Raw genomic sequence first — 27,803 nt, 5'->3', positions numbered from 1 at the left:
ACTATGACTAATCCCATCATTACCTTCAAAACCAGAAGCATCTCTCTACCTAAACCTAAAAGAGTACCTGCCTGCTGCTTGGTCATGGGACTGCCTGAAGGCCTCCTGTCATATATCCCAACTCCAATGCCTGCAAGTCTAGCCCTTTCTTCCCTTTCTCGAATGAGATGTTCCCTCCTATCCTCTGCAGCGCCAATTGCATCCATTGCTTCATTCCCATTGAGGAAATGATTGTCAACAAGATACACAATGTACTCCAACTCCCAGTTCTAGAAACCACAAGGACCATATGTACACCAAATACACCAGAAAAGAGAAAAACTTAAGCACACCAACAGGTCCAACAAAAACACTTGATGAAGAAAAGATGAAGATGAAGATGAAGATCTTACATTGATGCACTTGTAGAACACCCAGCCCTCATGCTTGTCTGTGTTCGACATGTAGAACTTCACACGCGTGCGGCAATGAGGGCATCGGATGAGAGGGACCTCCATAGCCAGGCTGCCGAGAGATGACCTCGCCGAGCTCACGGACATGGCGGCGGCGGCTGGAGAAGGGGAGGGGGAAAGAGAGCAGGGGAACTAGGGATTTGGAGAAGGGGAGGGGAACAGAGAGCGAAGTAGAGAAGGGGTGGGGATAAAAGACTTGGCGTTTTTGCACAACACCCCCCCCCAATGCAAAGTGGGCCATATGACGTGGAACCTGCTGACTGGTCAAGCGGGGCAGTGTACGAGCTCAATACGTGCTACAGTGACCATATAATCACGTCTTGTCGTATATAGTGACCGTATTGCATGTATCCCTAAGTACGATGACCGAAGTAAGCACACGGCGCAAAAATAGTGACTTCCGATGCATTTTACTTGTGCAATAAAAAAATTCGGGGTTTGCCTAAATAAAAAGCTTTGGAGTTTGCTATTTTTTTACCTCAACTACTACCTCCAGCTGCTCTCTCTCTAAAAAAAAACCACTACTCCCTCCATTCCATAATGTAGCGCGCCTGCGTTTTCGAGATCTAACTTCGACCGTAAATTTAATCAACGAGATCAACTGCGGCGGGAGCAAAAATTATACCACTGAATTCATATCGGAATACAAATTCAGTGGTATAACTTTTGCTCCCGCCACAATCGGTCTCGTTGGTTAAATTTATGGTCAAATTTAGATCTCGGGATGCGTGGGCGCACTACGAGAAAGGAGGGAGTACTCCACCCACGGCAGTTCGATCCGTCGCAATGTCTTTTTCAGAGCCCTCCTCAGAGGTGAGGCCAACTACACCGCGCGACCCCATCCTGTCCGGCCCCGTCCGTTTGGGGTAAAAGGGACAAACAAGGCGGCCCAGCACGCGACGGCCCGGACCCATCTTGTCCGTTTTGTGTCCGGGCCGACCCATTTCGAGCGCAAACTTGCGCCGGGTTTGGGTCGCGGCGGACACCAAACGGACGCGCGCCTCGTTCGCGTCGGGGCCGCGTGGTCGGCCCCACCTGTCATCCGCACATCGGAAGGTCGCCGTCCTTCTTTAAGTGGGAAGCATGGACTGGTCGTCGTCCACACTGCCCCACGCCACCCCGCGGCCTCCTCGAAACCCGACAGCGCCGAACCCTAGCCGAAGCCCTCCATTGTCCTCGAGCTCGCCGGCCGGCCACCTCGAAGCCATGGGCTTCTGGAACCGCAAGGGGAAGCACGACCGTGAGGCCGGCTCCTCCTCGGGGCGCCGCCGCGGCTCCGTGAAGGAGGAGCCCGCGTCTCCGCCGCGCTCCTCCTGTCGAGCCCCCGCGCCGGCCCCCTTCACCATCAACCCTAGGCCCGCCGGAGAGCGCGACTGGTAGTACCTCGCGGCGGACGTGTGCCAGCGGTACTGGGATACGAGGACGCCGGTCCCGTGGAGCGACGTCCACCTCCCCAACGGCTGGTACCTCAGTGCCGACCGGGTCCCGATCCCGCCTATGTCGGCGAGCGGCCGCGCGCGCCGCGATGAGATCGAGCGCCGCCGCCGCCTCCTCCCCGACGACCTGTTCTACGACGACAGGTACGCCCCAGATTCCGACCTCTGGGACACGTGGCTCCGGGACGAGCACGACACGCGCTGCGCGTCATACTTCGCCGACACGGTGTCGGGGCCGCGGTGGCCACGTCGAGAGGTGCGCGGGTGTACGCGCGTGCGCGGCCTCACGCCCACGCCGTCGCCTTCCCCGTCTCCGTCACCACCTCCACCTCCTCGCATGATAGAGAAGGAGGCCCGGCTCGTGCAGTGTGTCATGGACGACTCCATGTACACCCATGACGAGCGCCAATGGGACGGCTTGGAGGAGGCGATGGCACTCTCTGCCGCCGGCGACGTCGCCTTCCCCGAGCTGCACATGGTGGCCGTCAAGGAGGAGGAGAGGAGGGAGGAGGCAATGGAGGAGGAGCCGGTGGCCGCGTTCCACCCGGGCCTGGTGGGCCAGGGGTGGGACTGGTCCTGCACTGCTCCGGAGATGGCCGCCGGCGTGGGGATGAACTGGTGCGCCACTCCGCCGCGGTTACCGGAGCGGGAGGCGTCGCCACGGGAGGAGGTCGTGCAGGCACCTCCTGCCGTCCAGCCCGCCCCCGTCTACCACGCACCGTCGGCCCACCTCTGGACGCCGCCGGCCTACGTGGACCTCGTCAGCGACGACGACGACGCCGACGGCCACTGAAGACGGCGACGGCATCGACGGGCACGGGCAGGAGCGCGCTGGCGGCGGCCTTTTTTATTTTCTTTTTTACGTTTAATTATGTCAAGTTGGACGTGAAACTGGGCCATTTTGTGGCCATGGACCCTAACTTAAGTTTTAAGTTTTTTAAACTGCGTTTATTTACTTTTTTAAGTCATTTTGTTTAAGTTTTTATGTTTTTTTAAACACGTTCAACACGGGCAAGATTTGGGGTGCGGCCGCGCGGTGGACGCACGCACGACCCAACGGATAGAGGCGGACACGGGCAAACCCATCGGCGCCCGAAAAGGACAAAATCCGGTCAAAACGGACGCCTGTTTGGGGTCACGTGGTGGAGATGGCCTGAAGGCCTCAGAAAGCGGCTCCTCTGACGGCTGGCCCACATGTCAGCGACCAACGTCACAACTGACGTACGTCAGAGGATACTAGTCCAAGGCCTCAACCACTCTGAACTCGTCCGCTCTCTCCTCAGAGTTTCCTTCGCATGGACGGGGAGGAGCCTGCCAAGGAAATCGAGGCGCTCATCCAGCGGCTGAGGCTCCACCAGCCGCCTCCCTCCCCGTATGCCGGTGATCCATCCACGGCGGCGACTCCCAACGCCGGCGAGCTACTTAAGCCGCGGAGGGCCGCCGTGCTGATCTGCCTTTTCCGGGGCTCCGCCGGGGAGCTCCGCGTCATCCTCACCAAGCGCTCCTCTTCCCTCTCCACTCACTCCGGTGAGCAGCTTGCTTGATTCTTGGTGATTTTTATGCGGGTTCTGATGGATGCAATCAAACGAATAAGGGGGAATAGTTTTCTCACAACAAAACCCGGCTTTTCGACTCTTTGTTTTGGATATGGGGAATTAAGTTCAGTGGAGCATACATGTTTCAGAGGATTACTAGCTGTGTTTTTTTATCATCAGGGCCTGTTCAGTTAGTGCGAGGGCGCTAGAATGGTTTGGTGGATGTTCTAGTGTTCTTTCGTATTGACTATTGATTCATGTCTCTTCAATGCTATTTAATTTAGACTGGTATGATTTCAGAGTGTTGGTGGTTGGTTTTTGATTCACAGACTGCACAATAGTGTTGGATTTCACAAAAAATATATCCCCTCAAAAGAATATGATATGTTTTTTCTCGAATACGCATGAGAACTGCATACCATTGCATTAAGAAGACAAAAATATGATATGGTTTCATAAATCATGATGATAGCTTCGAAATGGCCATGCATTCATTTTGTTTTATTTATGTTCAGATACGTCAGACAACCATAGAACAATATACCTTTTGATGCTATTTTAATTATTCATGGCTGCTTTAAAATACCCGTTAGTTAACTTAGCCTTCTAAAGATTTACTCCCTCCGTAAAGAAATATAAGAGCGTTTAGATGACTAATTTATAGTGATCTAAACGCTCTTATATTTCTTTACAGAGGGAGTAGATTGTAAAATTTTGTCGAACCACTTAAGCTTATTAATCTTTGTTCTAAGTTTTTCTTGACAAAAAAAAGATGAAAAGGAGATGTGACACAAGTTAAATGTTTATTGAAAAATTAAGAAAAACACCCCATCAATTCTACCATGATTTGTTATGTGTTTCAAGGTGGACCAGGTTGGGCCTTAACTGGCTTTGAGCATGTGGGTCAACGTAATGAATGGCCAGATGTCTTGCTTTTCTCTTGGATTTTGTAGGTCATCTCCTATTTTCAGCCATATTTTTGCTGTTATATATAATAGAATAGAATAGAAGTTGGGAATGTATTATCCTGTTGTTGGATTGGTCGGTAGGAAGAACCTACTTTGGTCACTAATTGGAACAGACGTGTGAGGTGCACTAGAGGCTTACAACTTGTAAAGTTACAAGCAATTTGGGCTCATCTCATGGATGGCTAACCACTGGGGTTTGGTCCTGAGATGAATTTAGCTGAATTTGCATCTTGATTCTCAGTTTTCTATCTAGTCTGCTTGCAGTTGGCTTGCCATAGCTTTCGAATTTTAGGAGTCCAGGTCATAAATGGTCGCCAGCTATATAGCTTTGACTCAGATATATTCCGGACTGAGCATACATCTCTTGCTGACCTAGAGAGGTGACTTGTCTCAGAGTAAGCTTTGCAGGGGAGCTGATGATGTAGTCTAACCCAGCTCATTTGAGCTTAGTTCGTCTCTCCCATACTGGAAAGTGTGAATGAAAAATAACTTATCATCATAGATGTATATTTTGATGCATTTATCAGTGATTTTGTTGCCTCAATACAGGGGAGGTTGCATTGCCAGGCGGGAAAGCTGACGAAGGCGATGCAGATGATGCAGCTACAGCATTGCGGGAAGCAAAGGAGGAGATTGGGATGGATCCATGTCTGGTCACTGTTGTTACCTCTCTCGAGCACTTCTTGTCAAAGGTGCATTGTCTTTTGGTTTTACTTTCTAGCCAAACTGATAAGTTTCTCACATACACAGAAACTGTTTCAATGCATCAGTAACGGGAAGTGGAACCTTTTTTTTAATCTGTCAACCTATTACGGATATGAAACTGTACACAGTTCTTGCAGCCAAACAAACTTGAGTCACATGATCTGCCTATGTCTGTCTTGAGGATCATATCGGGTTGACATGCCTGTTTTTTCTAGGCGTCATGTTTGTCCATCCCACATTTTTAATTACTGACTTATGTTCTATGAAAAAGTTAAATAGCAAGTAAAGTATTATTTATGTGGTATAAGGGGTCCACACTCTGCCTCCAAGCGATGCAACCATTGCATACCCGATGATCTAGACTTAGTGAAGTCCTTACACATACTCTCACCTGCTTAAGTCAACTGCAAGCCCAAAAAGGTAGGACCAGGCGCTACCGCCACTCCCGGTGATGAAGTCAGGAGGAAAGAGAAGCATCAGGAGTTGACGGAAATTTATTCCAAGGAGGACCAGAAGACCTGCAAAAGTCAACTCAAAGTCAAGAGACCTGCAAGAGTTGCCCCTCGATAACTAGCTTCCCGCTAGAGTTGCCCCTCGGAACCTGACTTCCTGCTAGTATTGCTCCTCAGAAGCACCATTCTCTAGTGTTGCCCCTCAGAAGCTCGCCATTTGCTACTATCGTCCCTCGGAAACCCTTGATTGGTTGAGAGCTTGGAAACCCGGAGACGACCATCTACTCCCTCCGTTCCTAAATATTTGTCTTTTTAGAGATTTGAAATGGACTACCACATACGGATGTATATAGACATATTTTAGAGTGCAGATTCACTCATTTTGCTCCGTATGTAGTCACTTGTTGAAATCTCTAGGAGCATCTCCAACAGCCGCCCAACGCGCCGGGCGCTAAAAACTACTTTGCCGCGCGCCCATCGCCTGGTTTGGCGCGGCGGGCAGTGCTGGCTCCAACAGCCGCGCTAAAATGCAGCGCGCGCGTACCTCCAGCAGCGCGCGCGACTCGCCGGTGCATGCCATATGTTGCATTTTGGACACAAAATGGATTTCAAACATTCAAAATGCAATGACCATGGCATATAATTTCACACAAACAAGTTGATGAATAAAAGTTCATGCCCACAAGTTCAAATTCATGCCCACAAGTTCATCCAACCAAGTTCAAAATGCAAACCAAGTTCATGACACAAACGAAAGACACATCAAGCCTCGTCCTCGTCTTCGTCCTCATCTTCCTCCGATTCATCCGACTCCTCCGAAGACGATTCTTCCTCCTCCTCCTCATTGTCGCGCACCGCATCACGTGAAGCTCGGACGGTGTTGGCAAGATCTTGAACGGCATCTTCATGGGAAGGTGTGTGAGGCACACCGGAAGACATTCCGCCCATGGCGGCCGGAGGTGCACCCATGCCTCCCATGAGAGACGCAAAACTCATGCCTCCCATGCCGGTGCGTGCGTCCGTTGGGTCCAGTTCGCCGGCGCGTGCGTCCATCAGGTCCAGTTCGCCGGCGCCGACGCGCGCGGGGCGAAGGTGGCACGGAGGAGAGAGTGCGGCGTGAGCGCTCGTGTGTGTCGCGCGTGGAAGCGGGCGCCCCAAATACACAGCGCACGTTGGCGATTCGGACCGCGCGCCCAACTCTATATGCCGCGCACGCGGTTATTGCGCGCCCGCTGGAGCCACTCCACCGATTGTGCGCGCACTAAAACGGGCAAATTTGCGGCGCGGCGCTTGTTTAGCGCGGCTGTTGGAGATGCTCTAGAAAGACAAATATTTAGGAACGGAGGGAGTACTTAACTTCAGAACCATCAGGCGGGCAAGGACATGAGGCTGGATGCCGTTGAAGAAAGGAGCGTCTTGACTCTCCACAGGGCATCCTCAGGATGGACTAATACCAACCCTGGGTGCCTCCAAATACACTGTTTGGGCGCACCGACAACACTTTATCTTATCGTTTATCACTAAGAAATTAAACGTTATTTTTCTACTCGAATTTGACCTAATATTATGCGGTATTAGGATTTGACAACAGCATGTTCAATTTTTACAGATGTCACGTAATAAATTAAGCATTTAAATCAGACTTGTCAAATGTATCAGAAGATTACTTTGGTACTTGTCATATCATCACAGAAAGTTCATTTGAAATCTTTATTTTTACTGTCATAAAGTTCTGAGCGGTGGCGGTTCGTTGACCTTTAAAGTTACTAGCGATTATCACTATTGTCATCCATTCTATGGAGGACATACGGTTGTTTTGGTTGATGTATATTTCAAGATAATAGTTTTTCATTTTGCACAAGCGTTAAAACAACTGATAGTATATAACAAAAAAGTAAATCCTGCAGCAATGCATAGTCATTTAGCTAGTTATAGAAAAGATTGCACTAACTGTTGGGATCCATATTATTTTGATATTTAGTGGAAGCTTGTTAAGGAATAGCTATATTATACCGGGGGTCTCACTTAGTCCTAAATGACATCTACATAAACGGTCAACAAAAGTCCAACCAAGCCACCATGGTCAATAAAAGTCCTCATGGTCAACAAGTCAAAGGAAGAGGGATAAATAGAAGACCAAGTCAAAGATGAAGACAAAGAAGCAAAGAAGCCGAAGTTAAGAAGAGGTGCAACTAGCCAAGGCCCATTCATGAATAGATGAGAATGCATGACTCACCATGAGCCATGGACACTTCTGCCTTTGACTAATCTTTGTAGACCCATGGACCATCATTTACCCATGAACTCCTCCAACCTACGACCCTCAAGACTCAAGAGCCTTGGTCATTTTTCAAGGAACACTAGGCTATAAAATAGGCCCCCATAGGCATGTACTCTCGTTCACTCCAACTTGAATAAACTCAAGAGTGTCACCCCCCCCCCCTCTTAGGAGCAAGGTTCAAGGTGGTCGGCTTTGTAGTCCAAGGGACCTTGTATGGCTCGGTTCATCGAGAGTTGTGGGAAGCGGCGACATTCTAAATGTTCCTCACATAGCACGTTTTAGACGTTCCTCACAACCTATTTAAAAAACATTGATGTGTCACTTTGTCGGTGTATGATGACCGTGTCGCTATAAGGCCGTCGTACAGAACCCTACTTACATTTCACTAGCCACGGTACTAAGGATACCCCTAGGAGAAAATTGTTTCCATAACAACAACAAAGCTAAACTCTTAAACTGAAATGCATTTTTGCTGCCGCTGCTAGAGCGAGAGCCCAATAATTTTGTATATGTAAACCATGTAATTGAGTTGCACAATTTGCAATGGTAAATTATCTGATCAGTAGCACTTTATTTTGTTCCAACATCTACAAGCCAAGTCCAGAACAAGTTTTTGTGCCCCTCACTGTTTCGAGTTTTTACAACATACTATCATTTTTTTTTGCGGGGGAACATACTATCATTTTTTAAGTTTGAATTAATAAACTTCCATAGTTCCATTCAGTGTTAAAAGTTATATCTGCAGTAATTCATTAAGGTTAACATTCTTGGTGTTTGTCGCAGCATCTTCTGGTAGTTGTTCCTATTGTTGGCATACTCTCAGATATAGAGGGATTTAAACCTGTTCTCAACATCGACGAGGTCGATGACATTTTCGATGTACCCCTGGAGATGTTTCTCAAGGTTAGTGTCTTTGTGTTCTCACATGCTAATTAAGGTATACACTTTATTCTTTCTTTTTTAATTTAGGATTTTATGGGTAGTAACTGTTGCAGACTTGGTTGGATGTTTACTGTAGTTTCAGTTTATACTATACAAATAATCAGTTTGCTGCATACAAAGAAACAAAAAAAGGTTACTGTTGAATTACCATACAACTTAAGGTGCGGTGAAAAGTATACTTCGCTGTTTAGCTAGAATTGAGAACTTTGTTAGGCGCAACCAGACCAAATGACCATTCCTGCCAACAATGGAAATGAATCGATCTTTTTTTTTTTGCTAAGATGGATACTGTAATGTATTGGATGTCATTTGTCCCCTGACGCAGGATGAGAACAGGAGATCCGAGGAGAGAGAACGGATGGGGCAAGTCTTCACAATTCAGTACTTCGACTACGAGAAAGAAAACCGGAAGTACGTTATCTGGGGATTGACTGCCCGCATCCTGATCCATGCTGCTTCCATTGTATACCAGCGGCCACCGGACTTTGTAGAGCGAAGATTACAGTTCAACCTTCCAAAGTACTCCATTTCTAGTTCAGGATCTGCTACAAGCTAATGTTTACAATATTGTCTCAGTCAATATGATGTTGGGCGTACATCAGAGTACGCCATTCGTGGAATGTAAAGGACACGATATGCTTCTATATGATCTATATTCTTTTTATAGTTCATTCAGTACATGATAGTAATACAGAGAGTAATATTTAACTGATGCAATTCGATTGTTAAATCTCTACTATTAAAGGTAAGTTTATGGGTTCCGCTTTCACCCCTCCCATCGATACATGCCCCCCTACCCTACTATCAATTTTTCTTTCAAACCACGTGATAACCCTCATTATTATTTTTTTCAAACCGACCCCTATTTCCTCATTTTCGGGGAAAGAAATTTCTTGCAAAGCAATCAACATAATTAAATAAAGGATGCACAAGATGGACACTGGGGGCTGGCCAGGGGGCCCACAAGCTTGGGACGCGCACCTTGGGGGGGGGGGGGTAGGGCATGTCCCCCAGGCTTGTGGTCACCTGGTGGGCCTCCCTCTTATGTTTCTTTGCCCAATATTTTAATTTTAAAATGATTCTTCGTAAAGTTTCAGGACATTTGGAGTTGTGCATAATAGGTATCTCAAATTTGCTCCTTTCTGGTCCAGAATTTCAGCTGGGCCTCCCTCTGTTGTTTCTTTGCCCAACATTTTATATATATATTTCAAAATGATTCTTTGTAAAGTTTCAGGACATTTGGAGTTGTGCAGAATAGGTATCTCGGATTTGCTCCTTTCTGGTCCAGAATTTCAGCTGCCGGCATTCTCCCTTTTCATGTAAACCTTGTAAAATAAGAGAGAAAAAAGCATAAGAATTGTATCTTAAAGTGAAATAACAGCTCATAATGCAATAAATATCAACATAAAAACATGATGCAAAATGGTTGTATCAACTCCCCCAAGCTTAGTCCTCGCCTTTTTTTTGAAATAAACAAAATTTTATTCATTAGCAATAACCAATACATCGTTTGTGAGAAATGTTACAATTTCACTAATAGGCTCCTCAAACCAAACCGAAGTCGAAAAAAATCTAGCTAATGTAGCAAGTTCATGTGCTACTTTATTTGCCTCTCTATTACAATGTTCGAATTTAGTCATGATAAAATCACAAGCATAGTGATAGCAGTCATCGAAGATTGCCGCCGCCGCTCCCGCTGACTGTCCTCCGTCTTGCATTGTCTCAACCACCTCCAGATTGTCAGAGTTGATGATTAGGCGATTACATCCCGCCCTTTGCGCTAAATTTAGGCCAAATTTGAGAGCTAAGGCCTCCGCCATGAGAACGTCCGCACAGTAGTCTATCTTTCCATTCCCTCCTGCAATAAACCTACCTTTGTCGTCTCTCAATACTGCCCCATCGTACCCTCCAGCAAGTCATGGTCAAAAGAGGCGTCAACATTGAGTTTCACAAAGCCCCTAGGAGGACATTGCCAACCCCCCTCTTTTATGGACGCATTTGAAGATGATGCATTTAGAAAATTAAATGTAAGAGCTATGATCCCCATTGAGATCTGAGTCGCATTTTGAGTGAATTCCTTATGCACTAATTTCCTTCTTTCCCACCATAGATACCAAGCAGAGATAGCTACCATTTCTCGAACATTTTCGTACCCCATAATGCGCAGATCTTGATGTGGAAGGAGTAATAAGTATTCCAGTATTGCCTCCCCAGCACGATCAATCTCACAAGCTCTCTCAATAATCATATCCAACCCTAGCCTTTTCCAAACCTCCTTCGCTTTTCTACATAGGAAAAGCAAGTGCTTTGTATCTTCTACACCCTGGGAGCATGTAGGACACAAGGGTGAGACCTTCATGTGTCTATTAGTGAGTGTTGCCCGACATGGAAGAGTACCATGTAGTGTCCGCCATAAAAATATTTTGACTTTAGCCGGACAAGATAACTTCCATATCTGACACCATATAGGGTTACGTGTGCTCTGTCCCATCCCGTTGGAATATTTTAGTTTGCCCCCATACTGATAGTTCCACTCCACAGAGTAAGCAGACCGTACTGAAAACAGACCATTTTTCGTATAACTCCAGGCAATAAAATCTGTCATATTATGTTGCGAAATTGGGATTGAAAGAATCCGTTGTGCGTCAATGGTCCACATAGTTTGTCTAATCAGGTCCTCATCCCAATCATTGGAGACCGGGTCAATCAAATCTACAACTTTTGATAATAAATGCCCCCTCCTAGGGGTCACAATCTTCCTAGTGGCACAATTTGGGATCCAGGCACCTTCCCAAATATTGATGTTATGTCCATCCCCCACTCGCCAAATATAACCTCGCTTGAGAGTAGTGATGCCTGCCATAATGCTTTGCCAGGTGAAGGAAGCACAATGCTTTGGCTTGGAGTTCAGCAAATCACCATTAGGATAGTACTTTGCCCTTAGAATAGTAGCACACAAGGAGTCAGGATTATCAAGGAGACACCATGCCTGTTTTGCAAGCAGAGCCAGGTTGAAACAGTGGATATCACGGAATCCCATTCCTCCTTGGTTTTTTGGTACACACATTTTCCTCCTTGGAGCTTAGACCTCGCTTGTCCTCAAGCAATAGCCGAAATCATAATCATATCTACATGTTTAGAGATAGATGTGTCGATAAAACAAAATACGGACATGGGGGCATCATGATCATCCTTTAGAACAACAATATATTGTCATATAACTTCTTATGCCAAAGTGATAATTCATTCACAAAGTAAAGTATAGACCAAAAACTTTATTGAAAACTAACAAACTATGATCTCGGTCATTGAAGCAATTGCAATTTATCATAACATCGGAAAGAGTCAATGTAAGAGCTTTTATTTAGCAAGTTCACATACTCAGCCATTATTTAATCTTTCATAATTGCTAACACTCATGCGATACCTATGAGATCAAAGCTTCAATCAGACACACAGGAAGATAGGGGCTTATAGTTTTGCCTCCCAACCACTTACCTCAAGGGTAACTTCAACAATAATAATTTATGATCAACTACATCTGAGTGGATATGCATGTCTGGATCTTTCCCCAACACATAGTGCTTCCCAAAAAGAGAAAATATAAAAGGAAGGGTGAAGATCACCATGATTCTTGCATAAAGGTAAAAGTAAAATAAAAGATAGGCCATTCGCAGAGAGAAGCAGATGTTGTCATGCGCTTTTATGGTTGGATGCATGAAATCTTAATGCAAAAGAACGTCACTTTATATTGCCGCTTGTGATAGAGAACTTTATTATGCATTTCCGTCGCTTTTATTCCTTCCCCATCACAAGTGTGTATAAAGTTTATTTTCCTCACACTAAAAGATCATACATATTTAGATAGCAATTTTTATTGCTTGCACTGATGACAACTTACTTGAAAGATCTTACTCAATCCTTAGGTAGATATAGTGGACTCTCATGGCCAAACCGGGTTAAAGGTTTTTGGATGCACAAGTAGTATCTCTACTTAGTGCGGGATTTTTGGCTAGCAAGGGATAGAAAGCAAGCTCAACATGTTGGAGGATCCAGGACATTATAACTTCTATTTGGATATAAGAAAACACAACCCATTATGTTGTCTTCCTTGTCCAAAATCAACTTATTAGCATATAATATTTTAATGAGTGCTCACAATCACAAAAGATGTCCAAGGTAGTGTATTTATATGTGAGACCTCTCTTTCTTTATTACTTCCTATTAATTGCAACAATGATCAATACTATGTTTGTCAACCTTCAACAAATTTCATGCATCATACTTCTTATATGTGAAGTCATCACTCCCCATAAGATTATTATATAATCGTTTTTATTTATTTATTATTTTTCCAACATCAAAGTAAGAAAGCAAAGCCCTTAACTCAAAACTAATCTTTATTATATAACTCACGCACTTGATTACATAGATAGAACACAAAGCAAGACTCAAAGACTAGATCATACTAAAACTCTTATTCTACTAAATCAAGATTTAACCAAAAGGATAGAATTAAGATAAACGATAAAGATAAAGATGTGATGGTGATACGATACCGGGGCACCTACCCCAAGCTTGGCATAAGCCAAGGGGAGTGCCCATACCCATGTACTCAAGTCTCCTTCTTCGGAGGTGGTGGTGCGATATTCTTGGCGATGATGCCCCTTAGGATGCGATTTTCCTCCTTGAGCTTATTGATTTTTTGTTTGAGATCCATAATCTCCTTACGTAGCTTTCCGATGATAGTTAAAGCACCGTCCACCCACGGATGCATCCTTGCTGCAAAGGAATAAGCTGAAGGAAATATGCCCTAGAGGCAATAATAAAGTTGTTATTTTATAGTTCCTTATTCATGATAAATGTTTATTATTCATACTAGAATTGTATTGATCGGAAACCTAAATACATGTGTGAATACATAGACAAACACTTTGTCCCTAGTGAGCCTCTACTTGACTAGCTCGTTGATCAAAGATGGTTAAGGTTTCCTGACCATGGACATGAGTTGTCATTTGATAACGGGATCACATCATTAGGAGAATGATGTGATGGACAAGACCCATCCGTTAGCTTAGTATATTGATCGTTTAGTTTTATTGCTATTGCTTTCTTCATGTCAAATACATATTCCTTCGACTATGAGATTATGCAATTCCCAGATACCGGAGTAATGCCTTCTGTGCTATCAAACATCACAACGTAACTGGGTGATCATAAAGATGCTCTACAGGTATCTCCAAAGGTGTTTGTTGGGTTGGCATAGATCGAGATTAGGATTTGTCACTCCGAGTGTCGGAGAGGTATCTCTGGGCCCTCTCGGTAATACACATCATAAGCTTGCAAGCAAAGGACTAAGGAGTTGGTCACGAGGTGATGTATTACGGAACGAGTAAAGAGACTTGCCGGTAACGAGATTGAACTAGGTATGAAGATACCGACGATCGAATCTCGGGCAAGTAACATACCGATGGACAAAGGGAATAACGTATGTTGTCATAACGGTTCGACCGATAAAGATCTTCATAGAATATGTAGGAGCCAATATGAGCATCTAGGTTCCGCTATTGGTTATTTACCAGAGTGGTGTCTCGGTCATGTCTACATAGTTCTCGAACCCGTAGGGTCCGCACGCTTAATGTTCGATGACGATATTGTATTATATGAGTTATGTGATTTGGTGACCGAATGTTGTTCGGAGTCCCGAATGAGATCACGAAAATGACGAGGAGTCTCTAAATGGTCGAGAGGTAAAGATTGATATATAGGACGATAGTATTTGGACACCGGAAGTGTTCCGAAATGTATCGGGTATTTATCGGAGTACGGGGGGGGGGGTTAACGGAAACCCGGGGGCGATATATGGGCCATATGGGCCATGAGAGGGGAGCACACCAGCCCACAAGGGGTGGCGCGCCCCCCTATGGCAGGTGGCCGAATAGGAGAAGGAGAAGAGGGGGTTCAGCCCCCCTTCCTTCTCTTCTTCCCCTTTCCTTTCTTCTCTGGTGGAAAAAGGAAAGGGGGCGCCACTTGGAGAAACCCCAAGTAGGAATCAGATCCTACTTGGGGCGCCCTCTGGATGTCTCTCCTCCCCTCCCACCTATATATATGTGGGGAGGGGGCGCCTAGAACACACAACATAAATTGTTAGCCGTGTGCGGCGCCCCCCCTCCACAGTTTATACCCCAGTCATTTTTCGCGGTGCTTAGGCGAAGCCCTGCGAGGATCACTACACCATCACCGTCACCACGCCGTCGTGCTGACGGAACTCATCTACTTCCTCAACGTCTTGCTGGATCAAGAAGACGAGGGACGTCACTGAGCTGAACGTGTGCAGAACTCGGAGGTGCCGTACATTCGGTACGACATCAACCGCGTTGTGAAACGCTTCCGCTTACGGTCTACGAGGGTACATAGACACACTCCCCCCTCATTGCTATGCATCTCCATGGATAGATCATTGCGTGTGCATAGAATTTCTTTTGTTTTCCATGCAACGATTCCCAAAAGTGGCATCATGAGCCAGGTCTATGCGTAGATGATATGCACGAGTAGAACACAAAGAGTTGTGGGTGGTGATAGTCATACTGCTTACCACCAACGTCTTATTTTGATTCGGCGGTATTGTGGGATTAAGCGGCCCGGACCAATCTTAATTGTACACGCACATGAGACTGGTTCCACCGACAGACATGCAACTAGTTTTGCATAAAGGTGGCTGGCGGGTGTCTGTTTCTCCTACTTTAGTTGAATTGAATTTGACTGCGGCCGGTCCTTGAAGAAGGTTAAAACAACAAACTTGACAAAACACCGTTGTGGTTTTGATGCGTAGGTAAGAACGGTTCTTTCTAGAAGCCCGTAGCAGCCACGTAAAACTTGCAATAACAAAGTAGAGGACGTCTAACTTGTTTTTGCAGGGCATGTTGTGACGTGATATGGTCAAGACATGATGTGATATACGTTATTATATGAGATGATCATGTTTTGTAAAAGTTATCGACAACCGGCAGGAGCCTTATGGTTGTCTTTTTATTGTATGAAATGCAAACGCCATGTAATTGTTTTACTTTATCACTATGTGTTAGCGATAGTTGTAGAAGCAATTGTTGGCGAGACAACCATGATGCCACAATGGAGATCAAGGTGTTGAGCCGGTGACGATGGAGATCATGACGATGCCTGGGAGATGGATATCAAAAGCACAAGATGATGATGAGCATATCATGTCACATATTTTGATTGCATGTGATGTTTATCTTTTATGCATCTTATTTTGCTTAGTACGGCGGTAGCATTATAAGATGATCCCTTAACTAAATTTCAAGGTACAAGTGTTCTCCCTGAGTATGCACCGGTGCTACAGTTCGTCGTGTTGAGACACCACGTGATGATGGGTGTGATGAACTCTACGTTCAAATACAATGGGTGCAAGACAGTTTTGCACATGCGGAATACTTGGGTTAATGTTGACGAGCCTGGCATGTACAAACATGGCCTCGGAACACTGGAGACCAAAAGGTCGAATGTGAATCATATAGTAGATATGATCAACATAGAGATGTTCACCATTGATGACTACTCCATCTCACGTGATAATCGGACATGGTTTAGTTGATTTGGATCACGTATCATTTAGATGACTTGAGGGATGTCTATCTAAGTGGGAGTTCTTAAGTAATTTGATTAACTGAACTTAATTTATCATGAACTTAGTCATGATAGTTTTTGCATATCCATGTTGTAGATCAATGGCCTGTGCTACCATTCCCTTGAATTTTAATGCGTTCCTAGAGAAAGCTAAGTTGAAAGATGATGGTAGCAACTACACTGACCGGGTCTGTAACTTTAAGGATTATCCTCATTGCTGCATGATAATCCCCAAGTGCAGGGAATCATCGTAGCAATTCCCAATGGTGGAAGTGATAAGTATGGAGTGTCGAACCCACAAGGAGCTAAATGTAAGATCAATATTCTCTCAAGTCCTATCTGCCACTGATACGACTCTACGTACACCGAACGTTTGCTTCCAACTAGAAACGAGAAATAAAACTATGTTGTGGGTATGAAGAGGATAACTTTGCATGGTATCGGAGAGCTAAAACATAAAAGTAGGTGCTGTTATCATAAAGTTAGAATATATTACTAAATATTATAAATAGAGAGTGTGGAATAATGATGGATCGGTGTGCGGAATTATCCTAGGCAATTGTTAACAAGACCGGTAATCACTATTGCAATTTCATATGAGGGAGAGGCATAAGCTAACATACTTTCTCGTCTTGGATCATATGCACTTATGATTGGAACTCTAGCAAGCATCCGCAACTACTAAAGATCATTAAGGTAAAACCAAACCATAGCATTAAAGCATCAAGTCCCCTTTATCCCATACGCCGTGACCCACTTATCCGTGTTTATGCTTCTGTCACTCAAGCAACGCAGACAATAAGTAGACCATGGACATATTGCAACACCCTACATCGGGAATCCCTCACGCTTGCACGACACGAAGGGCACCATAGGACAGCACCAAAATAAAACATACAACTCATACCAATCTAGATCATCGATCAACCCAAAGACAAAGGATATCTACTCAAAACATCATAGGATGGCAACACATCATTGGATCATAATATGTGGCATAAAGCACCATGTTCAAGTAGGGATTACAGCGGGGTGCGGGAGAGTGGACCGCGTAAAAGAGATGAGGATGGTGATGTTGATGAAGACGATCACCGCGACGATGATTCCCCTCCCGATGGCACTCCGACGCCATCGAGAGAGAGGAGGAGAGGTTCTCCCCCTTGTGCTTCCTCCTCCATGGCCTCCCCCCTAGATGGGGAGAGGTTCTCCCTCTGGTCCTTGGCCTTCATGGCGATGATGGCCCCTCCGGGATCCTCCTCCATGGCCTCCAGTGATGATGGCCCCCTCTGGCAGGGTGCCAGAGAGGGCCTAGATTGATTTGTCGTGGCTACAGAGGCTTGCGGCGGCGGAACTTCCGATCTAGGTTAATTTCTGGAGGTTTGGGTATTTATAGGAGAGGTTGGCGTCGAGAACAAGTCAGGGGCCCCACGGGTAGTCCACGAGGAACAGGGGCGCGCCCCCCACCCTCGTGGGGCCCACGGGACTCCCCTCCGGTAGATTTTTGTTCCAGTATTTTTCATATTTTCCAAAAAATTCTCCGTTGATTTTCAGCGCATTCCGAGAACTTTTATTTCTGCACAAAAACAACACCACGGTAGTTCTGCTGAAAACAGCGTCAGTCCAGGTTAGTTCTAATCAAATCATACCAAAATCATATAAAACTATTGTAAACATGGCATGAATACTTCATAAATTATAGATACGTTGGAGACGTATCAGCATCCCCAAGCTTAATTCCTGCTCGTCCTCGAGTAGGTAAATGATAAAAGAAATAATTTATGAAGTGTGAATGCTAGCAAGTGCACAAGTTTGATCAATGATAATTTCAATCACCTTTTCTAGCATCATTATATGTCATAACAGTAGCTCATCTCATAAAATTTTTCATGATCAAGTAACAAGCTATTCACATGTTAAAGTATAGATCATAAACTTTCTTGAAACTAACAAACTATATTCTCAGTCATCAAACAATTGCAATTCATCCTATTTTCAAGAAGGCGTCTATGTCAGAGCTTTGATTTAGCAAACTCCACATACTCAACTACCATTTAATCTTTCACAATTGTTAACACTCACGTGATATTTATGGGTTCAAAGTTTTAATCGGACACAGAGAAAGATAGGGGCTTATAGATTCGCCTCCCAACCTTTTACCTCAAGGGTAATGTCAACAATAATAGTTCATGATAACTTACATCCAATTGGATATATATATATCAGGATCTTTCCAACACAATGTGCTTGCCAAAGGATGAAATGTAAAAAGGAAAGGTGAAGATCACCATGACTCTTGCATAAGATAGAAGATAAACGTAAAAGATAGGCCCTTCGCAGAGGGAAGCAGAGGTTGTCATGCGATTTTAAGGTTGGATGCACAGAATCTTAATGCAAAAGAACGTCACTTTATATTGCCACTTGTGATAGGGACCTTTATTATGCAGTCTGTCGCTTTTATTGCTTCCATATCACAAGATCGTATACAACTTATTTTCTCCACACTAATAGATCATACATATTTAGAGAGTAATTTTTATTGCATGTACCGATGACAACTTACTTGAAGGATCTTACTCAATCCATAGGATTGAAAGGATCTAGATGACGACTAGAGGGGGGGGGGTGAATAGGCGTTTTAAAACTGTTACGGATTTGGCTTTATCCTAATGCGGAATTAAACTAAACGGATACCTTTCAAGCACAAATCCTAAATATGCTAGGCTCAACTAAGTGCACCAACAACCTATGCTAAACAAGATAGGCACTTAAGGAAACTAGCAAGCACAAACTATATCACAAGATATGGAAATGTAGGAACAACTAAGCAATTCAACTAGCACAAGATATATCAATATGAGCAAGTATGAATTGCGGTAAGTAAAGGGTGTGGGTAAGAGATAACCACAAGTGAGTCGGAGACGCGGATTTATCCCGAAGTTCACACTCGTGAGAGTGCTAATCTCCGTTAGAGCGGTGCCGAAGCCAAAGCTCCGGGGCGTCACCAAGTGACTCACCGTATTCTCCTTTTCGAGTCACCCCCAACGGATGAGCCTCGATTCACTCGGGGTTGGTCTTGAAGGCGACCACCACACCTTTACAAACTTCTCCTGAGCACACCACAAACAAGGAAGCTTCCGGAGGAACTTGACCACCTAGGCCACTTCAACACCCTTCCCCGGAGCACACCACAAGAGGAAGCTTCCGGGGGAACCTTGGCCACATAGGCCTCTTTCACAATCTTCTCAATGTATCACCAAACCGTCTAGGAGGCGGAGGCCTCCAAGAGTAATAAACTCACGGGCTCACACTCGAACAAATCGATGCAGGGAGCTCAAACCAATGCAACAAATGCAATGCAAGGTCAAGCAACAAATGCTCAACTCACTCTCTCAATCTCATAAGATGCACTCTTGAAAGTAGGAGATTGAAGAGAGGGGATGCTTTGGATATGATCAACAAATGGCTCACTAATCCATCCACAAATCCCCCTTCACATAGAGGGGAGATAGGGGTTTGGGAGAGGTGGAGAGAGGCTCAAAATGGTGTTTAGAATGTGTGTGAACCAACCCCCAACCGGTGGGAGGAAAGGGCCCTTAAATAGCCAAACTCCGAAACTAGCCGTTGGGGCTCCAACGGGCATTTCCTGGGCACCCCGTGCGCACGGGGGTTGAGACCCCGTGTGCACGGGGTCCCGTGTGCACGGTACGAGCCCGTGTGCACGGAGTACCCAGAATTCTGGACACCCCGTGCGCACGGGGGTCAAAGACCCCGTGCACACGGGGTCCCCAGGACAGCCAGCAGCAGCCCACTAAAACATCGATAACTTGGGCATACGGACTCCGAATTCGATGATCTTGGGCTCGTTTTGAAGCTATGGAAAAGCCCAAGGTCCTCACATAGAGAACCACCCAAGATCAACAAGAAAGAATGATGCAAGTAATGCAAAGGTTTGAGCTCTCTACATGCGACGTGATCAAGCTACTTGCCCGAGAGTCCCTCTTGATAGTACGGCTATCAAACCTATAATCCGGTCTCCCACCAAGCACTATGAGACCGGCAAAACTAGGAAAACCTAGCTAAGGTATACCTTTGCCTTGCACATTCAACTTGAGCTTGATGATGACTTTAATGCTTGCCTCAAGTTGGAATCCCTTTCTTGTCCACGACCACTTGGTGAAGATACTCGAATTGCTTCCTCATGATGCAATGAGGGAAGCCTTAACTTAAGCCCATCTTCACATGTGCATTATCATGATGTGGACCGCAAGCTTCAAAGCATATAACCTCCGGCTTCTCATCTTGCACTTGGACACCTCGAACCCGATGACCATCACCACTTGATGTCATCCTCACATAGGCTACTTGAAATCTTTCCTTTTGATGCAAGCCCATGAGAAACACCTAACCCACATAGACATACCAAACACATAGCATGGGTTAGGTAACAAAGCACAATTCACAATTACTTACCATACCACTAGATCACTTGATCTCACGTGGTACAATGTTTGTGCTTTGAGAGTTGACCACTTAGATATAATCTTCGAGCTTCATCTTGGTCAACCAACATCTTTACTCCAAGCTCCATCTTGGTTTCTTGAAAGCCACAATGAACTCTTCATTTCCCTTCATTGCTTCAAGACTATATCACCAAAGACTCTTCCATGACCATATCAAGTTCCACTATGAATATCATCTTGGTCACCACTTGCCCTTCTAAAAACTCCATCACAATCTCTTGAGAGGCATAATGAATTCGTCACTCTAGTTGCTTGCTTCAAGACTTGATCAACCGAAACCCAACACATGAGCTCACCATGATCTTGTCTTGAGACCATAACTTGAATTCTTCTCTTTGATTATTCTCTCAAGCCCTTGATCCTTAAAAGCCCTCCATCATAATATCTTGAGAGGCACAATGAATTCTTCACTCTAGTTGTTTGCTTCAAGACTTGATCAACCTAAAGCCAACACACGAGCACACCATGATCTTGTCTTGAAACCATAACTTGAATTCTTCTCTTTGATTACTCTCTCAAGCCTTGATCCTCAGAAGCCCAAATATATCAATCTTTGAGATCCTCCAATGAACTCCATCATGAACATAATTAGATTAGGCATTGAAACCAATCTTGATGGCTTCAATAGAAGTACCCGAAGACCAACTTGAAACCTCACTGGATATGGGATCTCGAGAGCCAACACCTAGGCCCCATGAGCACGGGGTATCCAGAGAGTTGACACTCGACCCCGTGCGCACGGTATAAGCCCGTGTGCATGGGGTATCCAGAGAGGGATACCATGAGGACTTCTTCGGATGCTTTGATGGCAATCTTCACATAACAACCCAAAGAACTTCAAGCATCACTATGGAACATATCTTCATATAAGATCCAATGCACTTGATGCTCCATAGGAATTGTCATTTAATACCAAAGCTTAGAGCAAATATAACTTCATCTATATGGACTTCATCCTTGATTCCATCCAATATCCTTGAGGCATTATCTTCATATATATGGACTTCATATATATGGACTTCATCCTTGATTCCATCCAATATCCTTGAGGCACCATCTATGGACAAAACCTTCAAACCTATCTCACTGAAAACATTAGTCCATAGAGATTGTCATTCAATTACCAGAACCAAACTTAGGGGCTACATGCCCTTTCAATCTCCCTCATTTTGGTAATTGATGACAATCTCAACAAGAGGGTTTATATAATGAATTTAAAACAAGTATGCAATCTATCCGAGAATAAATTGAATACTTGAGGTGGTTTTGATAGCCTCAAATATCACAAAGATAGTTGATGTTATCAAAACCGGTTGTACTAGCATCGAAATACTACACAAGAATTTGATGCTAGTAGAACCACACTATATAGAGCAAACTCCCCCACAATATATGCATGGAAGAACTTGGTGGAGTTTCCTCTATATACACATCCATGCAACAACCACAACAAATGCAGATATGCATGAACCAACCTACTTCACCTAAACCCTCTAAACTTCTCCCCCATTCGCAACAAGTGCCAAAATGGAGAAAAAATCTAGAAGACCAATATAGTATGAGTTCCTCCTTAATTTGTGCATTTCTCATATTGTGAGTGGAATCAAATGCACATATCCAGTTACGAACAAATGAAGAAATTCACACTATATTGAGGATCCATAAAATGCACCAAAAAGATATTATGATATGAGCATAGGAGTGTTCTAAAGAACATAGAGAAGCTCCCCATGATTTGTGCATTATTTAGTTTTGTACTTGGATACAACGTGCACAAAATAGGATCATCACTTGACTAAGCAAGGGTCCAAAAATATCCAACAACTCATGAGTGCAATGATATATGCAATACATACAAGCACTCACTACTCAACCTCTTACCGGATCCACCAAAGAATAAAAAGAGACAATTCCAAGGACCGGCAAGGAAACGAAAGGATATCAAAGAGGGATATGCACTTTCTCATGTGTATAAGTTTCTTACGTGGCCAATAATCATCAAGATGAGCATCCACAAAGAAACTTGCACACACAAAAAGATACAAAAGATAAGAACATGATATCCAAGAATGAATCCATTATTTATACAAACTTGATCTTAGCGTAGGGCTTTGTCACATGGCACATGGCACAAGGCACATGGCGCAAACTGATCTCATTTGCATAAAAATGAATTACTAAGCATGAGAGCAAATACCACAACCAAAAAGATTGTTTCTTGCAATTTTATCAATATTGCACATAAGAGCCCTTTGAGGAATTGGTATGCAATAAATTGCTTAATTGGCATATTTGGGATAAGTGAGCCATGAGCATGGTTTTATAGATCCCCATGATATGCTTCTTCTCAAAAGTCTCATAGATGCAATAAGGAGGTTTAAGCTGTTGCAAGAAACACAAACTCAACAAGTACTAAACATTCCATGATGCAACATACACAATGTTGACTCTAATTTAAACAAACACATGAAGTAAGTACTTGTTACCGAGAGAGCATTGGTTCAAGGGGCCCTTGATCTAGCCCATGAACATGAGGGACTTGATCTTGTTCTTGGATAGGTAAATGATCTCCCATAGCATCTTGCTCTTGTGTTGGGGGTGATGACTTCCCTTGTGGTGGATCCACAAGAGGGGCTCTTACTCCTTCTTCTACATGGACAAGGGGTGTTTCTTGTGGAAGAATATGACCAATCCCCATTGTACTTGTAGCTTGGGAAGGAGCCTCATCACAACCGAATCGGGTTTTCATTTATCTTCTCCCTCAAATCAAAGAATCAACCAAGCTTGGCTCTAATAATTTTCCATGGTGTCTCCACCTTCCTTGTGAATAAGCCAAGCATCCAATGCTTCTCCACAGTACCTAAAACACATTAAGGTACAATTTGGTCCCCAAACATATTGGGTCCGAAGTAGTTAGGACAACCACAATATATAGGGCAAACTCCACATTAAATATGTGCAAAAGGATATGAACTTGAAGTTCATGCACACTTTTAACCATTAATGATTTTATGGAGTTTACCCTACATAGAGGATCAAGTAGCAAGCAAGGCATGAAGAAGAATATAAATAAATATGCATGCTCATGCCTACCAAGATCCAGAGAGATACAATTTGGACAAAAGAACACTTAACCGAAGAATACTCCGATAATATCACAAAGTATTCAAGTTGTCCAAATTATATCAAAGTGACGAATCCACACAGGACCGCACACAAAGTACAACATATGAACTAAGCAAAAACCAAAGAGCATATAGGATATACAATACACACATGCTCAAAGGCTTATCTTACTCAAGTAGATAATAGATAGCACAAGCAGTGAGATAAGGCAAGTTGAAGCACAAGCCGAGAAGAAGATGATCATAAGGTTCTACCACATGAGGAAATACCAATTGTAAGAGAATACAAATGGTATTTGGAATTAACACTCGGGGGTAGATTACGAAGATGCACAGGATCATCAACAACTCCAAAGCAAAGAAAGATAAATAAAGCGTACTTGGCCGGGTGGACATTTCTGCCCATAGGACCCCGTGCGCACGGGCTAGGTCAGCCCCGTGCGCACGGTGTGTCCAGAGAAAAAACACCACCCCGTGCGCACGGGGGTCTAGGACCCCGTGTGCACGGGGTGTCCAGTGATTTTCACCCACCCCGTGCGCACGGGGGTCCAGGACCCCGTGCGCACGGGGTGTCCAGTAAGTTTCGTGGTACCCCGTGCGCACGGGGGTCAGAGACCCCGTGCACACGGGGTGTCCAGAAACTTACTGAAGAACCTCACAGGACACCGCGACGAAGCACGCAACAAAGGTAAATAACAACCAACAAGAGATAATTAGTGGATACTCTGAGAATTTGAATTTCAAATGAGCTTGACATACCACATAGTGACTAGATAATATTGAATATCAATACTATGTGGCATTTCTCATATTCACATTTTGGGTTTGTGATGTGCACACAACAAAACACTCCCCCATAATGTGATGATCCACTAATATCTTGCAAGAGCCAATCATGATACAATACAGGCTCAAAACAGCAAACACCACTATATAATGTGCAATGCAACCTACACATGCTAGATAACACAAATCAAGCATACTAAGAAACACAACATATAGATGCACATGCTAGATACAAAACCTAAGCATGCAAGGGGCGAGCAACTTTCAATGTAAGCAATATAAATACAAGTTACCGCAAAGAGGAACATTGGATAGATAATATGAAGATAATCCACATGACTTGGCTCGAACAAATAAATGGTGGATATCCTTTTCTTTATGAACTAGCCAAATCTCCAATGTCCTCCACACACCTATTGATCAAGTTTGAGCTTGATGGTACCCAACCAAGTTGGGTCCTAAGAAGTTAGTCACAATAGGCTTGGCAACCCAAATGGCCTTTTCCATTTCCAAGCCACTTTGGGCGCCAACAAACTTGGCAAACAAATTGCCAACAACATCCTTCCTAAGCGAATAATGATCATTGACTAGAGGAGGCTTAGGGATGTTACCGTTGGGACAAGATGAGGATATGTGTCCCTTCTCACGACAATTATAGCAACATGTGCTCCCCCTTCTCTTCTTCTTTATTTTCTCAACTTGGGGAGCATTATCTTGGTTCATCATTGGTAGTGGCCTTTCTTCAAGTTGAGGTTGACCTTGAGATTGAACTTGAGGCCGCTTCCCTTGTTGCTTCACATTTGAAGCCTTCTTCTTCAATGGACAATATCTCACATGGTGTCCAACATTCTTGCACTTGAAGCATGTAATGTTGGCATCATTCTTGACTTGGTCTTGTCCCTTCTTCTTTTTCTTGGACTTCTTGTTGTTGGAGATGAAACCAAGTCCACCCTTGTCATGAGGGGATTTTTGAACACTCAAGATAGTGTTGAGAGTGGAATTTCCTTCATGACACATTTCCAAGTCTTTCTTCAAATTAGTGACTTGGGCCTTGAGCTCTTTGTTTTCCTCTACAAGGTTAGTATCAACAAAAGTACTAGAGGAAGTAGAAACTTCATTGTTAGAGCAACAAGGCAAGGAGAGCAATTCATCACAAGAATTGGGAATAATATGTCTAGATGAATCACTAGGACTAGCACATGTCAATAAAGCATTTTGAGTAGAAATAGTGCTAATGTCCACATGAGGCTCACAAGATGTTACCTTAGTCACAATAGCCTCATGAGCTAACTTTAGCCTTTCATGGGAGATTAGAAGGTCATCATGAGAGCCCGAGAGCTTTTCATGACTTTCTTCTAATTTCCCATAATTGCTAGTTAGCAAAACAAGTTGAGCCCGTAGCTCAACATTCTCCTTCAAGATAGATGCTTCACAAGAAGTAGAGTTAGTAGCACAAGCATCATTGACAATATGAGAGGAGCTAGAAGAAACTAGAGACTTCACATGAGTAGCTTGAAGTTCCTCATAAGACTTAGAGAGTTTGGCGAGCTCTCCTTTGACATTCTTGTAGCCAAGGTCAAGGTGCTCAAAATCCTCTTTAAGTTTATCATGAGCAACTTCAATCTCTTCTTTGGAAGATTCTAAGTCTCTAAGAGTTTCTAGAGCATCAAGAAGGTTACAATCAAGTTTATCATTTTGTTCTTGCTCTTCGTGAAGTAAATCATTACACTTTCCAAAATGAGTAATAAGATCTTTAAATATCTCATAAGTGTTCTTATTTACTCCACGAAGAGAATTACCAATTTCATATATTTCTTGACTCATATCCCTATCACATTCATCATCACTCTCATCATTATCATTACTAAGAGTAGATGATACCTCGGTAGTACCTCTTGCCATGAGGCACATGTGAACATCGGAGGTTGATGATGATTCTTTTGGAGAGGGAGATTCTTCATCATCAAGAGTAGGATATCCATGTCCATCCTCTTGACACTCATAGCATTTCCTCTCCAACATAGTGATTTCCTTCTTTGCTCTTCTAGCAAATTCTCCATTAGTGATGTGTGCACCATTTTCTCTTATTTCCTCTACATGGTTAGTCAAACAACAACTAGAGGAAATAGAAGCATAGATATCATGGCAACAAGGAGAATCAAGCATATCATCACAACAAGTATTCAAGGAATCTCTATATGATATGTAAGGACTATCAACACAAGAATGTATGTCATTTTTGCTAGATGTGTTCAAGTCCAAAGAAGCTACAAAATTAGCATTTATGCATGAAAGATCATCAATGTTGAGCACAACATCATCATCACAAATTATATTTCCACTCACCATGTCATTACCTTGGGACATGTCATATGATGGTGAGGTGGAAGAAGTTGAAATGTCCAAGCACACGGAGGAAGAAGCAATATGGAGTTCTTCATGATATGAAGATGTGGAGAACTCCTCAAGAGACACCTCCGAAATATGATTGACCTCATCAAGATTGGACCCACCATATATTTCTTCAAGTTTTGTCCACATCTCATGAGCCGACGCACACGTCATAATTGACTCAAACACTTCGAGGGATATAGACCGGATTAAGGCATTCTTTGCACCATACCCACAAAGCATATCATCATTTTCCTTAATAGATGGAAAAAGTTCATCCTTCCATGGAGAAGCCCCTACAAGAACAATTCGCACAAAATTTGGACCCATGGCCCAGAAATGACAAAGCATGCGAATTTTCCACAAGTGATAGTTTGTGCCACTAAAACAGAAAGTGTCATCGTGCACTATACCACTAGTCGACATCTTTACTCTCTAGGCGGTGAAGCCTAGCAAGGAGAGACCAAAGCTCTGATACCAATTGAAAGGATCTAGATGACGACTAGAGGGGGGGGTGAATAGGCGTTTTAAAACTGTTACGGATTTGGCTTTATCCTAATGCG

General features: G+C 44.0%; 1 protein-coding gene across 1 annotated transcript; it reads left to right on the top strand.

The window, feature by feature from the left end:
- The first annotated feature begins 3,125 nt into the window (after positions 1-3,125).
- On the top strand, positions 3,126-9,510 carry LOC123166834 (nudix hydrolase 15, mitochondrial). The gene is made up of 4 exons (XM_044584639.1): positions 3,126-3,415; positions 4,941-5,083; positions 8,613-8,732; positions 9,097-9,510. The coding sequence occupies exons 1-4, from the start codon at positions 3,184-3,186 to the stop codon at positions 9,325-9,327; spliced, it is 726 nt and encodes a 241-aa protein (XP_044440574.1). The 5' UTR covers positions 3,126-3,183; the 3' UTR covers positions 9,328-9,510.
- The last annotated feature ends 18,293 nt before the right edge of the window (positions 9,511-27,803 follow it).

Source organism: Triticum aestivum, chromosome 7D, assembly GCF_018294505.1.
Source record: "Triticum aestivum cultivar Chinese Spring chromosome 7D, IWGSC CS RefSeq v2.1, whole genome shotgun sequence".
NCBI classification, from domain to species: Eukaryota; Viridiplantae; Streptophyta; class Magnoliopsida; order Poales; family Poaceae; genus Triticum; species Triticum aestivum.
The sequence above is the reverse complement of the archived record's forward strand: the minus strand, read 5'-3'. Positions and strand labels throughout refer to the sequence as shown.

Bases quoted from the DNA above. Each gene is read 5' to 3' on its own strand.
- LOC123166834 (XM_044584639.1), top strand. From the start codon at position 3,184: ATGGACGGGGAGGAGCCTGCCAAGGAAATCGAGGCGCTCATCCAGCGG. The intron at 5,084-8,612 runs GTGCATTGTCTT...TGTTTGTCGCAG, and splicing joins TCGAGCACTTCTTGTCAAAG to CATCTTCTGGTAGTTGTTCC. The intron at 8,733-9,096 runs GTTAGTGTCTTT...CCCCTGACGCAG, and splicing joins CCCTGGAGATGTTTCTCAAG to GATGAGAACAGGAGATCCGA.